The sequence below is a fragment of the Lygodium microphyllum genome, chromosome 6 (assembly GCF_053477565.2).
Source record: "Lygodium microphyllum isolate KBCC chromosome 6, Lygodium_microphyllum_v1.1.10, whole genome shotgun sequence".
Taxonomy (NCBI): domain Eukaryota; kingdom Viridiplantae; phylum Streptophyta; class Polypodiopsida; order Schizaeales; family Lygodiaceae; genus Lygodium; species Lygodium microphyllum.
The window spans coordinates 67884903-67899787 of record NC_141140.1 but is presented as its reverse complement, the minus strand read 5'-3'; the positions used below and the strand labels follow the sequence as shown (position 1 = coordinate 67899787).

The 14885-nt window shown below is 45.3% G+C and overlaps 1 protein-coding gene across 5 annotated transcripts in view; it reads right to left on the bottom strand.

Moving 5' to 3' along the window:
• SAB (HYPERSENSITIVE TO PI STARVATION 4) overlaps positions 1 to 14885 on the bottom strand; it is a 129882-nt gene that overhangs the window by 12309 nt on the left and 102688 nt on the right. For all 5 annotated transcript variants that reach the window (XM_087679596.1, XM_087679597.1, XM_087679598.1 and 2 more), the window contains 7 exons: positions 13067 to 13331; positions 12320 to 12544; positions 12009 to 12148; positions 11832 to 11904; positions 11400 to 11501; positions 11073 to 11285; positions 10209 to 10592 (listed from right to left, as the gene is read on the bottom strand). In XM_087679596.1, the coding sequence (XP_087535722.1) occupies positions 10209 to 10592; positions 11073 to 11285; positions 11400 to 11501; positions 11832 to 11904; positions 12009 to 12148; positions 12320 to 12544; positions 13067 to 13331 (1402 nt within the window). The remainder of the gene's footprint in view (positions 1 to 10208; positions 10593 to 11072; positions 11286 to 11399; positions 11502 to 11831; positions 11905 to 12008; positions 12149 to 12319; positions 12545 to 13066; positions 13332 to 14885) is intronic.

Below are 14885 nucleotides of genomic sequence, written 5' to 3'. Positions count from 1 at the left end.
GGAGGCGGGACTATCGTGAAGTTCGACATCGAGAAGACCCTCCTCGCACTCGTCCTTCTTCAGTCCATGCATCTCAGAGGGTTCCATCTACTGCGAACGTTTCTTCAGTGAAGACTGCATCAATTGTGCGGATGCCTTCCTTGATTCCCTCTATACAGGTGCCGATTCTCCCTTCCTTTCCGAAGGAAGATAAGTTGGATGGTTCCAACTACTCCCTATGGTCATGCAAGGTGGCTTGCATCCTTGATACCTTTGATCTATGGGAGCTTGTTTCTTCGCCCATCGACCGACCCCCCCTGGATTCGTCCGATGGCACCTCTATGGACCGTGCAGCCTTATGGGATAGGCTCAACTCTCGAGCCCGTTCCTTTCTTTTTATGAGTCTCCATGATTCTGTTCTTGTACATGTTCACAGGTTAAAGACCGCGGCGGAAGTATGGACAAAGCTTGCATCTTTGTATCAGCACAAGACATTTGCCCACAAGATTTCCCTGGAGAAGAAGTTGCGGATGCTCAGTCTTGATGGTTCTTCTTCCATGAAGGAGCACATCACGAAGATGGAGGATATGCGAGGCGAGCTAGCCTCTCTTGGTCGTCTGATATCGTCTGAGGATATGGCGATGATTTTGTTGACTCAGCTGCCATCACCCCGTTATGATGTCTTCTACACCAGCCTCATCACTACGAGAACCCGTGAGACTCTCCTATGGGAGGAGCTTTCCCCGCTTGTCTTGGAGCATGACGAGCGACTCAAAGAGGTGGGAGCCAGTGGCTCCACCAAGGCATTTACGGCTACCACAGGTGGTGGCAAGAAGAAGAAACAAAAGAAGGAGAAGTCCAAGGACAAGAAGGAGGAAGATAAGAAGGATGCGAAGGAGAAGAAGCCCAAGTGTCCCCATTGTGGGAAGGGCACTCATCCCGAGGAGAAGTGTTGGCAGAAGTATCCCCATTTGAAGCCTAAGGAGAAGGACTCGAAAGCGGCCCCAGCCACAACAGAATCTACGTTTGTGCATCTCTTTGTTGAGGAAGACACTGCCCTAGCTTCTACCACACAGGAGAAGCCTTGGCTCGTCGACAGTGGAGCATCTTCACATATGACCTTCCGTCAGGATTGGCTTCAGGATCTTCGTTCCAGAGGGGGTACAGTCACCATTGGTGACAATTCTACAGTTCCTGTTCATGGAGTGGGGACTTTACCTATGTTTTCTGACAGGCGGTCTTCCTCCGCCAAAGTTCTCTATGTGCCTGATTTGGGTTTTAACCTATTATCTGTGCATGGTCTTACTCAGTTAGGTACCCGAGTCATTTTTACTCACGATGCAGTCACAGTGGAGGATGCTTCTACAGGTGATGCTCTTTGGACAGGTACACAGGAGGGTGGGCTTTATACGCTCACAGCCTTGGCTGCGCGGACTTCCCATGAGCTTGGGCTGCTCTGGCATGCTCGGTATGGTCATTTGAACCTCGATTCTCTCCGCCAGGCTTCTAGGAGGAAGATGGTGGAGGGACTTCCTGATTTCCCTCCTCTTCACACTTTGTGCCCTAGCTGCTTGAGGGGCAAGCAGCACCGGCAGCCTCACCCGCAGGTTGCTTCTAGGAGGGCTACTTCTCCGCTTGAGTTGGTTCATACCGACCTTTGCGGACCTATGGGCACGGCCTCCCTTGGGAAGGCCAAGTATTTGATGCTGATTGTGGACGACTTTAGTCGTTATGTGTGGCCTTATTTCTTGGAGTATAAGAGCGAGGCGTACTCCCGTTTCTGTGAGTGGCAGGTGTTTGTGGAGACCCAAACAACTTCCAAGGTTCGTGGTGTTCGAGCTGATCACGGTGGAGAGTTCACTTCTCACCTTTTCTCTCAGTTTTGCAGGGATCATGGTATTCGGGTGGAGTATTCCCATCCGAACACACCATCAGAGAATGGTGTGGTGGAGCGTGCGAATCGGACCATGATTGAGATGGCCCGATCTATGCTGGAGCATAGGAGTCTTCCTCATTTCCTTTGGGGTGAGGCGGTGGCTACAGCGGTGCATATACGCAACCGCTCTCCGACTTCGGCGTTACAGAACATGACTCCATATGAGGCTTTCTTTGGAAAGAAGCCTTCCGTGTCCCACTTTCGCATCTTTGGGTGCGATGCTTTTGTCCATGTGGACAAGAAGAAGAGGAAGACGAAGTTCGACTCTAAGTCGAGAAAGCTTATCTTCGTTGGTTATAGTACAACGAAGGGATATCGGCTCTACGACCCGACGACTCGGCAGGTTGAGGTGAGCAGGGATGTGATCTTTGATGAGGCTTCGGCCTCTGAGGATCCGATTGATGGTTCTATTACAGATGTTTCTTCATCATCGACGGACCCCCCCCCACCTTCTCTCCCTTCACTTCCTTCCAAGATCACCCTTAGCACCCCCCCTATACCTCCTCCTTCGGCTTCCCTTTCCCCTTTGGTGGATGTGCCTTCATCTTCTACGAGCTCTTCTACCGCCACTTCGGGATCTTCTCGGGATATAAAGCCTTCTTCAGATGCGAAGGATTTACCTTCACTCGGTGAGGGGGAGTCCCTCTCCGATTTGGGTGCTTTACAGGTTCCGGAGACCCCCCAGTCTCCCTCATAGAAGGAGTCTCTCAGGATTCCTTTATGGTATCGCCGGCTCATGCAAGATTCAGGTGTTACTCACTTTCCTGCTTCTTCTTCAGGTCCACGTCGATCAGCACGTTTACAGGCCCAGCGGGACAGTTCACTATGTGTGAACTATGCTTTTATGTCACAGATTCTTTAGGATTCCGAGCCTTCCACTGTGGAGGAGGCTCTTGCACAGGATATTTGGAGACACGCTATGCAGGCCGAGCTCGACTCCATCGAGCGAAACCATACGTGGGAGCTTGTACCGCGTCCCGCGAAACGGAAGGTGATTGGTGTGAAATGGGTCTTTAAGACCAAATATCTTGCAGATGGCTCCTTGGACAAGCATAAAGCTAGGCTTGTTGCCAAGGGTTTTGCCCAGCGTGCAGGGTTGGATTACTTTGAGACTTTTGCTCCTACAGCTAGGATGTCCACCATCCGAGTGCTTTTGGGTCTTGCTGCTCATCACCGTTGGCATGTCTATCAGATGGACGTCAAGTCTGCTTTTCTGAATGGCGTTCTTGAGAAGGAGATTTATGTTTCACAGCCTCCTGGTTTTCTTGTGCAGGGGAAGGAGGATCATGTCTACAAGCTGCGGAAGGCTCTTTATGGCCTAAAGCAGGCTCCTCGTGCTTGGTACCAGCGGATTGACCGCTTCTTTCTACAGAGTGGTTTTGCGCGCTCCGCTTATGATCCCAACCTCTACTTACGGGTTGTGGATTCTCTTTCGGTGTTCCTCATCTTGTATGTGGATGATCTTATCATTACAGGGAGCGACACTCAGCAGGTGGAGCATACACGGTCCATTCTACAGCAGGAGTTTGACATGACGGATCTAGGGATCCTTCACTTCTTTCTAGGTCTGGAGATCTATCAGATGACACACCGCATTTTTATCTCACAGCACAGGTATATCTCCGAGCTTCTTTCGGAGTTTGATATGGCTGATTGTCGGCCTATCTCATGCCCTATGGACCCTGAGTCCAAGCTTTTGACAGCTGGAGTTCCTCTTACCGATCCCACCCGTTACAGGTGCCTTGTCGGCTCTCTTATCTGGCTGCTTCACACTCGGCCGGATATCTCCTTTGTGGTGGCTTTATTGTCTTCCTTTATGCAGACTCCTACCCAGGATCACTGGCAGGCGGCCTTGCGGGTTCTTCGCTATTTGCAGGGGACTCGATCCTTTGGGATCATGTATGGAGATGGGATTACCCTTTCTGGATGGAGTGACTCTGATTGGGCAGGTGATGTGGATTCGCGACGATCCACTACAGGTTATGCTTTCACCCTTGGATCTGGTGTTGTCTCTTGGAGCAGCAAGAAGCAGCCTACTGTGGCACTTTCTTCTACAGAGGCTGAGTATCGGGCCCTATGTTCGACCGCTATGGAGGCCGTTTGGCTCCGTCGCTTACTCGCGGAGATTGGCTTTTCCCAGACCGGACCTACGGGGCTGCGCGTGGATAACCAGAGTGCTCTTGCTCTGGCCAAGAACCCGGTGTTTCATGCTCGTACGAAGCACATTGAGGTTCAGTATCACTATGTTCGAGAGCGGATCGTGGATTCGGAGCTGGTGGTGGTCTATTGTCCTATGGCGGCCAATGCAGCTGATCTCTTTACGAAGCCGTTGCCTCAGGCTTCTTTGCTTCATCACATGCGGTTCTTGGGTCTTCAGACTCTCCCAGGAGTTGAGAGGGGGTGTTAGCCTGCTCTTATTCAGTCTCAGTCTGTCATCTCCTGGTTGTGAGCTCCTGTCAGAGTCTGACAGGAGACAGAGGAGCTCTGTCAGTGTGTTTTTAGGCTGCTTTAGTCAGCATTCAGCCTTGGGCATTTTACAGCCCAATCTGGGCTGTTTCTGGGCTGACTGCCCATTATTTTGGGCAGTCGGACCAGTTCTGGTCAGTCGGACCAGATCTGGCCATAGTCGGCCAGATCTGGCCAGGTCGGCCAGTTTAGCTGGTCGGCCAATTTGCTGGCTGGGGGGCTATTTATAACAGCCCCCCCAGTCAGTCCAGCATTCATGCTCTGCAGGTACAGCACTGCTCCCTCCGTCTCCGTCTCCGGCATTGGTGCTGCCTCTGCTTCCAGTCTGTCCTGGTTCCCTCACTAACGCTCCGGGCTGCGTGCAGGGACTGTTCTGTCCATTCCAGTGTATTCAGCATTCATCTCAGTCAGTGCAGACTTTCTTCCTTCATTCTCTGCTTCCTCTCTCCTCTCCTCTGTGTTCGTGTTCTTCTTTCGCTGCGCACTCTCACAGTATTAAGCGTCAATTGACCACCCTCTACTTCCCCCTCCCTCCAAGAATGATTTGGCTAAGCGGATGAATAGAACCATCCAGGAGCATGTACATAGCATGCTTAGCCATGCAGGCCTACCACAGAGCTTTTGGGCTGAGGCAGTTAGTACAATTGTGCATGTCATAAACAGATCACCTTCTAGTGGTTTGGATTTCCAAGTTGCAGAGGAGGTATAGACTCGAAAACCTCTCTCTTATGCGCATCTCCGTGTCTTTGGATGTGAGGCATTTTGCCACGTGCCCAGGGACAAGAGAAATAAACTGGATTCTAAGAGTGTCAAATACATTTTCCTTGGTTATGGGGATGCAGGCGAGATGGATTACCGTCTTTGGGATCCGCAGACGCGGAAAGTCATCCGCAGTCATGATGTAGTCTTCCATGAAGACAAGATGCATCGGCAACCTGAGAGAGTTGTTAAGATCCACAGGGTCATATTTTAAGAGGAGCCAAGAGCTTCCGCACAGCCAGTTGGACAGTCTACACCTGCAGTAGATGCTTATGGTCACTCATGCGTGGCCTACAAGACTTCTTATGCGTAGACCTAGTCTGCCTGCTTTAAAGACAATGCTCACATGAATCAAAACATGCATAATCAAGGGGCGATAAGTACTACAAACCAGAAAGCATTTCCATTCCCTTCAAAGACATATGGTCCAAACGGGCATGCCAAAGAGAAACATGTGAAATAGAACCCACAAGCAAAACATGATCAAGGGAAGAAGCAGATACAATCAAGGGATAGAGGTTGCCAGCCTTGGCACCTCTCGCAATCATAAGTCTGCCACGAGTGATCTTCCATGCAGAGTCTCCAAAGATACATGATAACCAGTGTCATCAAGTTGTCCAACTGACAGAAGACTGCGTATCAAAGCAGGTACATGACGTACATCCGGCATAACAAAACTGCTGCTAAAAGAAAACTGCAGCCTAACATCACCAATGTCCACAATATCAAGAGAGTTGTCATCACCCAAGCACACAGAACCCGAAACAGTACGGTATGAATGAAACCACTCTCGACAAGGTATCACATGAAAGGACGCACCTGAGTCCAAGAGCCAACACTGTGCATACATAGAGTGTATCTCTGTCATCTGCGAAGCACTAAAAAAAGCTGCAAGGATATAATCATCATCAACATCCTCAGGCTACATAACATTGATCTCTTCAATTTTAACACTAGACTTTGCAAGCACTATGCTGTGATCAAAAGACTTATCCTGCACTTTGTCTTTCCCCTTATCTTTGCACCTTTCATTGCGCAATTCATGGCATTGTGGCCTAATATGGCCATTTTTCCACAATGGTGACAAGTAACATCTGCATTCCTGCCATGGGATTTGCTACGTGACTTTCCACGAGACTTGAACCGAGATTTCTCAGAATCCCATCCACGGCCACTACCACTGCTATGCTTTCCATATCCATCACTCTTGCCTCTAACTATGATAGCATACGACACACGAGAGACATCCAAATTCTTACGGTTAACCTCTTTCTACAGAAGAGCACTCTCAACATCATATAATTTCAAGGTAGCAGTAGAGGCACATAATGCAGTGCGGAATACATCCCATGACTCATTAAGAGTACCGCAAGAAAAGAGGAGTGACATCCTCTATAAAAGTGATATCCTGCGAAGTCAAGTTCTTGAGTCTAGCATGGAACTGGCTCAAGTAAGCAAACATAGTCACATTCTTCTTCATGCACATATCCATAAGCTGCTTCAGCCAATACATTTGACTCGCTGGACTTTTCTTGTCATAGACATTCTTGATTTTATCCCATAACTGCCATGCACTCTATTCTTCCCCAAATACATTGTAATGAACCTGTTCTGTGAGAGATAATACAATACTGAACTTGTATAACTCATCAAGCTCAAGCCATTCCTCATCTGGCATAGTTGCAGACGGATGCCCGCTCAACCTCAAGGGTTTAATTTGTGATTTCTACACCAACACCTGTCAAATCTGGCTCTTGCAATAAGAGTAATTCGTACCATCAAGCTTAGTGATGTTGAAAATAGCATGATCAGTGGACGAACTCGCCATAATACAGGCTGGAAGACTGTAAACAGTTCAAACTGCTTGCTGTTTACTGCAGAAAATAATTAAAAAATCATCAAAATCGAGAGAAAATAGCGAGAAAAGTGTAACCAAAGCTGTTGTCCACCAAGTACTGGTGAAAGTACATCATTTCAGAATATTTCAGCATGAAAAATCCATGTCAGTCCGGAGTTATATACTTGCTGTAATAAAATGATAGCAGGGTACTGTGAGAGTCAATTGCTAACTAAATCACTGCACCAAGTCAATAAATGACAGCCAAGACATGACCAGCCATAAACGAGCATAAATCAGCACCAAACAGTCATCAAGACCTGAGCAAACATCCAAACATATCACCAAAGCATCCGTCAGTGAGTAGGCATACCCCTTGGACAATAACATAACACTGGCAAGACCTGACACTAGTAGGTGTATGCTCACAAGAGTGCAAAGCCCAAGCTCAGGTCAAAAGCAACGCCAAGATATCAGTACATGAACCATGCAACATTTCAGTGTAAAAGATCCCAAAGTCTCAAGTATCTGCAAAATACTCAAAATAGCATAAACCTCCTGCTCAATGTCGGTCAAGTATACAAGATGCTCCCACTGGCACAAAAAGGCGGATAAACGAGCCCAACCGCTCAAGCAAACCAAGTCAAAGTACCAAAGACACGTAACCAACACAATGCCTCAATAGCATCCAAGGTCGTAATGGAAAAAGCCAAGTCATAAGGGAAAAATCCAAGTCAATGTCCAACTGCTCAAGGGAATACTCAAATGAATGTCGAGACGAGCTCAAACAACTGTCATCCACAGCCAAAGCATAAAGCATTCTCCAAGACATCATAACCCGTACTGGGTAGCCTAAGCATAAACCATGTCATAGATGAAATGCCAGCTGCAAAGAAGTAACAATCAAACCCAAATTGAGCTCTAATCTCAACTCAAAAGCATTTCGGAGTATAAACAAGACATGTGACATAGTCCAAACACATCATGACATCATACCAAGTACCCAGGAGCACCCCGTGACCAATAGGCATAACCCAACTGTAGCATAAATAGCTTCAGCCCTGAAGTTTCCAGCAGCATATAACCTCTGTAAACTAAGCAAATCAGTACTCAATCCAAGCTCAAATCCATAAGCAAACCATAGGCATACATTCCCGTATGTATAGGCATCCACCGGGCATAATCGAGCATCAAATGCCAAGACCTGTAAGCATAAAATTGAAGTAAGAGGTGGCTGCCCTGTTTTGAACAGATCTGGAATTGTTCAAAACAGTCAATGGCTGAGCTAAATCAGCTCCAAATGCATCTCACATAAGAGGCATAATATCCACAAGTGATCCGGTATCAATAGACATCAATAGAAGCATCACATAAACCATAGGCATACAAATATATGTTTTCTCAGACCTGAAATCTGTTGCAGAATATTGTGTCATTAGAATTTGGCAAATCTGACATCACCATCGTATCCGGAGCGTGCCAAAACCCGAACTTAGACTCTTACCTTACCTAGATCGGGTTCCGAAAGCCCGAGATATGATAAAAAGTGTGATTTTTGGGCCAGATTTTGAAACAGGCGCAAAAAAAACAAAGCTGACTGGAGCAGTCTGCTGTCCCACGTGTCAACAATGGGGCCCAAAGGGGGCACAAATGGGGGCCAAAGAAGGCCTACACCAAGCCTCAGCAAGCCTTGATAGGCTCAAAGCAAGATCCAAGTGAAAGAAGATCCAAGAGGTATGAGCTATGGCTGCCCACAACCTCTGAAAACCCTGTTTACCTAGACTTGTGGACTGAGATAAATCTCTGAAATAATGAAGCAATACCTTAATGTCAATACCCTGATGGTGCCTCAATAGGCCGGGAAGAAGCTCGGGAAGCTGGGGAGTGACGGGAGCTCAAGAGAATGAGCTATGGCTGCCGGGAAGGAGACCCAATACGAGTGGGGAGTCGATGGGAAGCTGAGAATGCCACGAGCCAAGCTCAAGAGTCGGGAAGCCGTGCTCTGATACCAGTTGAAAGGTGAGAAGGATCGAAGCTTGCACTCGAGAGCTATGGCGGGAGAGCAAGAGCAAGAAAAAGAAAGACAATAAATGGGAACTCCAACCGTCACAATGTGTGACCGGGCCTTCCTTTATTGAAACTGTCACTAAAAGAATAAAGAATAAAGTGACGGTGACGGGCGCCCACCACCTGCAGTGTGCAGTGGCGGTGACTATCAGTGTAGCAATACGCGGGCGGCTAGGCAGAGGTGCCTTTACCCCCAACACAACATCTATGGCTGTTTGGCCCTCCCAAAGGGAACCTCCAATATCAACTGTCACGATGAAACACAAGGGAAGCTCTTCTACCTGCACAGTTCAACTGTTCCAGACTAAACCCTCATGATGCCACAGAAATGAAGGTTCACCACAGAGCATCAAGAGTGACTTGCTTAAGCTCACCACTACATTCATAGTAGTTATTTTGGACCCAACGGAAGGACACACCTAAAACCCCTAAGTAGGTAGGCAGTCCTCAAACTCACCTGCCCCTGGCTCATCTCAGATTCATCAGATATGTTCACAGTTCAACAGGACCTACATTGATCATTCAAATTTTGATTAACCACAAATACAAAGGTTTTGCTGTCATCTAAAAGCTGCTAGTGAGAGCAAAGATTGGTGTCCTGTTTTACGGGCAAATACTTCAAACATGTGGTCCTGCCTTCCCCACCCCCAACCCCTCATGATGACTCTTCTCTGTATTTGGACTTTGTAAGTCTTCCACTTCATTATATCCCATAGGTGGTGCGCTCTCTCCCTGAGGCACACTGCATGTGATCTCTAGCTCCTGTGGTAAGCCCTCACATGTGTAGCATTACAAGGGTGGAGTCCAGAGTTGTTTTTCATTTATTTTCCTTACTAATCTACAATACTCATTCTACCCATTGAGTGTACTTTCCACTCTGCATGTGTGCGCATGCAACTTCATTGCAGGTATCAGAGATTTAATTCAGAAAGTATAAGACACTGGTATCAGAGCTCCATTATGGAAGTGTAATACTTGGTAGCAATCCCAATTCGAGAGCTAACACAGCTCCAACTGAGGAAACTAACAACATTTTCTCCTCCTTTTCTAGAAATCAAGAACCCATTACTTAAATGGCAACCACACCAAAAAGAAAATAAAGAGAGTAAGAACCAAACTTGGAACTTTGAATAAATAAAGGTGAAAGAGCAGAAGACTGTGAACCTGACTTATTTTAATATTATGGAACTCCAGATTTGTATGTTGCAGCCTTGAGCTCTTTTTTTCTTCTTGAGCAATGGCTTTGTTAAGCTTCTTATCTTCAGAAATAGATTGCTTGTTTGACTTGGTTCCACGATTGCTGTCTCGCAGCTTGACAGCATTGCCCTCAACACTGTTCACAACACCTGTGCCAGTGTGTAGTGAGGCATCTCCTTCATCCAGTTGAATAAATGGTGTACTTTTGGATGAAGAGACAGACAGATTTGGTTCCAACTTTGGCACAATATCCATAGCCATGGCTCCTGCCAAATTGTCCTCCCAAGTCCGGTCAAAAGAGGATGTCCTGCGGTGATTCACAGCTCTTGAGCTTGCTGATTTCAAGTCTTTCTGCATTAAAAATGGTGTATTCACAAGGAGCTCAGTGTAGTCTCAAGTTTTCAAACACCATAGCAAAGTATGTATACTCACAAGGGATACTGAAGAAAGCATGAAATGCAACATATGGTATATCCATGAAAAGTACATTCTAAGCACGTATTAAGAGAGGAAAATGGGCAATCCTAAACACTTCGAACTGCTTTCTGATTGCTACAATTAAAAACTATATTTGTGACTCCATAAGTGAAATGGATACAGCAACTAAGAGCTTCCAGCAAGAACTGCGTACACTGAACATTATACATGATAATAACTTGAGTGCAACTATAAAACTCGAAGGACAAGATGGGTTGCAATGCCTCCAACCAATATAATTATGGCAGGAACTTTATAGTGGTGACATGCTGCAGGTCATACTGTCATAGCTGTGGCTTTTTTTATACAGTATCAGGATTTCTGTAGACTCATCCCTGCTAACAAAGCATTTACCTCCAAGATTTCTGCTGCCAAACGGAAATCAACACCCTGCCACTCTCCATTGTTGAGCTGTGGTTGAACTCCAGCTGATAGAAAAGGTAGTGTCGGCGTGCCTGTTTTGTTGGTCTGCTCCCGTCTAGATGCAGATGAAATGGACAACTCATTTGTAGAAGAAGTTACTTTCTTCTTACGCTTCACAACTGCAGTTGTTGAGGCTTTCCAAAACTTAACCAACAAAACCCAATGAATTGTCAACAGAAAAATTTAAGTGGATATGAGGAAATCAGTAAACTGCAGTGCCTACAAACAAGGAGAAGGGGAAAAAACAAAGAAGCATACTTGTCGCCTCTGATTATCTTGACTTTCTTCAGGAAAAAAATAATCCCACATCATCCTATACATTGTCTCTGTCAGGTAAATCTTAAGAGGATAGATTTCCACCTGCCCACAATGACATAAGATTGTTATGATAAGACACTCACTGAAAATCACAAACCTACCTGCCAACAAATGCTGAAGCTAAGGGCGGAACAAAACCAAAGGTCCTTAGATGGGGATTTTCATCTAGAAACTACCTCCATAGTATAATGCAAAGCTAAGAAATTGATTAAACTAATAAGTTTTCAGCATATGAATTTTATTTTATTAGGGCATGGATCCATCCTAAGGTTACAAGAGAGGTTGTGATCTCATTCTAGAAGCATAAATGACCTACTTCAAAGAGAGGTGAAATGAAGAACGAAGCTAAGAGCCAAAAGGAACCAAAACAACCTGAAAAAGTTCCAGAGGTGAATGGCCCTCTTTAGGAGCACCTTGTCTTGCATCAACACGAAGCATGACGTTCCTGCAAAAATACTTGATATTGACATGGATACAATTATTCAAAGCATATTTCTCTGCAAAACTCTAACAGTGCTCATTCCGTAGGAGGGTTCCTGAGTCACGCACCTCCCCCATTCTGAAGGAGGATTCCAGGCAGAAAGTACTGTGTTTGATTTTGCATTTGGAAGGCAGTTTTTCACAACGAAATGTTTCACTGTGAATTGTGCAATGCCAACTTCATGAAAATCCCGATCAACATCAAGATTCTGTAAAATTACCAACATTTAGAACCTGCCCATCCAGAAACACAAGAAATGCACAAAAAAATCCACATAATGCGACACTTTCTGTTTATTAAATCTCAATGTCTTGGGATACAGGCAACAAGGATGCTTCTAGAAATCTACAAGGTACCATTCAGCTTTTGTAACCAGTACCATGTTGCTGATTTCAGCCTCAGCAAATGCCTCCCCATCTGAAACCATACTCCAAACAATTTTATCAATGGCCCATGATATACGAAAAGCAGATGGAGAGCTCTTGTTTTTTTCCTTTTCCTTGAACCTTTGCTGCACAGCTCGCTGTAATGCACGTCTAAGGGATAGTGCTGCCAACTTCCTAGCCTTCCATTGCCTTCTTAAAGTGTCCTTAAGCTTCAACTCCTGCAAGGAGCAGAACATAAATTGTACTTAGCATGTGTGATACAACATTAAAACCCATTTTGTTTACTTTCTCAAACCAGAAATTTTTGCACCTCAGGAAGGGCCCTCATAGAAGACCCTTATCCTATAAAAGTCACCAATAGTAGCTGACTTGCAAAATATTCACAGGTACTAGCGATCATTCCATTCTTAAAGTCTCAATCAGACTCTCTCAAGTTATGTATGAGGGTTTAGAGCAAATAAATAAGTCATGCATTGACTTTTGCTAAGAACTAGTAATCTCGAATTAAGGGCCTTTGAGATGCATGTAATTGACGGTATACAGCATAAATCAAAGGGAAGTTTCACATCAAGCGTTGGATGCAATGAAGCTCAAAACATGTGATTACTTTGTATAAATCCTTATATGAGAAATGATTTACTGTTGCCTTTTAAATAAGGCAGCCAATAACTAGATGAAATACAGGAAATTGCAGCCTAAAGGAGGTGTCAGAACAGGGAAATCATGATGTTTCTCTATACCAAAGTTGGCTTTCCACAAGACATCATCCAAAGCTTGGAGTCTTCATTCTCTTCTGTGCAGTCTTCTTGATGTGCTTCAACAGCAAGAGAGCCTTGCCCAATTCTCAACATGTCATTAGACAGAAGCCTCAGCTCCCTCTCTGATTCCTCCAATGTTATACGTGCGAGCTCTATCTCTGGGAGTCCATCAGGAACAACTTCATCGGTCTCTTCTTCCATCATATCCTCTTCATCCCCACCATATGATGGAGTATTTCTCCTTGGCCTGTGAATTGCAGATAATGTTGATGTTTGATATTCAGTTTAAATTAGCACTTTTGTCAATCAATCAAAACATCATATGCGACTTTTGCTAAAATAAGTGCTTCTTTCACAATTGAGCATGCAGATTTCACACTGTTTCCATTAAAGCAGCATTTTCAAGAGGGCAAGGAACTATCTGACTAGCTTTCAGTTCCCAACCCTCTTGGCAAACCCTTCCTCTCGTCCTTAAATCCACACGCTTACATGCTTCTGCTTACTAGCTGGCTTATATCAACTATTTGCAGCTACATCATTTTCATACTTAGATCTATCAATGGCCTACTGCATTTACTTCACTCTATACTCAGTACTCTGTTTATACAAAGTTTACGTGACCATATGACCATGTCTTCCCCGATCCCCCTTGTGCACTTTTCTTCCATCTCACACCATCACCGCCTCCTTTTCACTCTTCATGTCCTCTCCTTCCCCCAACCCTCCTCTCCTCTTAACATAGAGGGATGGGAGCACAGAATAATTGCTACCACCTTCCTTCTCAAATGAAATTGAGGATACAATGTCAAGTATACCTGTGCATCTATGTCTGTGTCTAGAGCCTCCTTGATTGAAATTTACATATTCAAACCTATCAATGTCGAGGTCATGGATACCGAAAGGGAAAACATGGGAGGGTTTTGATTTTGATTCATATGACTCAAAAGAGTTATATGCACCTAGCATCGTGCCTAGATGAAATGAAGAGGATTTCATCCCAAATGCAAAGTGACCTCCCTAATTGGAGAGGTGGCCATCCTCACCAACCGATCTAGATATATTTGCAAGTTTTCAAGAGCTTTAGAGTGCTAGCTTCCATACCTGATATGCATATAATCTTTGAGCTCCTCATCTCTTGTTAGACATGTATCTCGCCAAGAAGAAGACGGTGATGCATCCTCCTCGTTGAGTCCATAATATCTCCACAAGGCCTCTAGTGATACAGAAGCCTGAAAAGACATTGTAGGATCCCAAGCTAGAGGAGTCTCAACCATTGTGAATGGGTTACTTGCCGTAAATGTATCTCGCACAAACCAAGCCTCTACAATAACCACAGCATACTCTTTAGAAGAGCACTAGCTTTGATACCATATGAAGTGATGCTAGGGCTTGCACTGAGATAACACAGAAGGTGCGAACACAACTAAAACACAAGAATTGAGACAAGAACACAATAAACACAAAAACACAAAACAAACAAAGAAGAAAGAGAACTCTAAAGTGAATGAATCAATATTTTAAATGAATGATAGAATGTACATATGCTCAATGGCAGAGCAATGGGAGTAGGCGGAGAGTGACATCCACCAAAGATGGATCCCAAGGGTTGTAACCACCAGTCAGAGCTTAGCAAAGGGTGTAGATGGCTGATGGAGACCTCCAAGACAATGGTAGCAGCTGTAAGACCAAGCTACAACAAAAAGCAATTGTTCCGGCACTCGGGTTGAGCAGCCAGTACCTAGTAATGGCAAATCAAGGGTTCTAGACTATCGTGGAGTCTCTTTGGAGCTGGAGAAGTGGT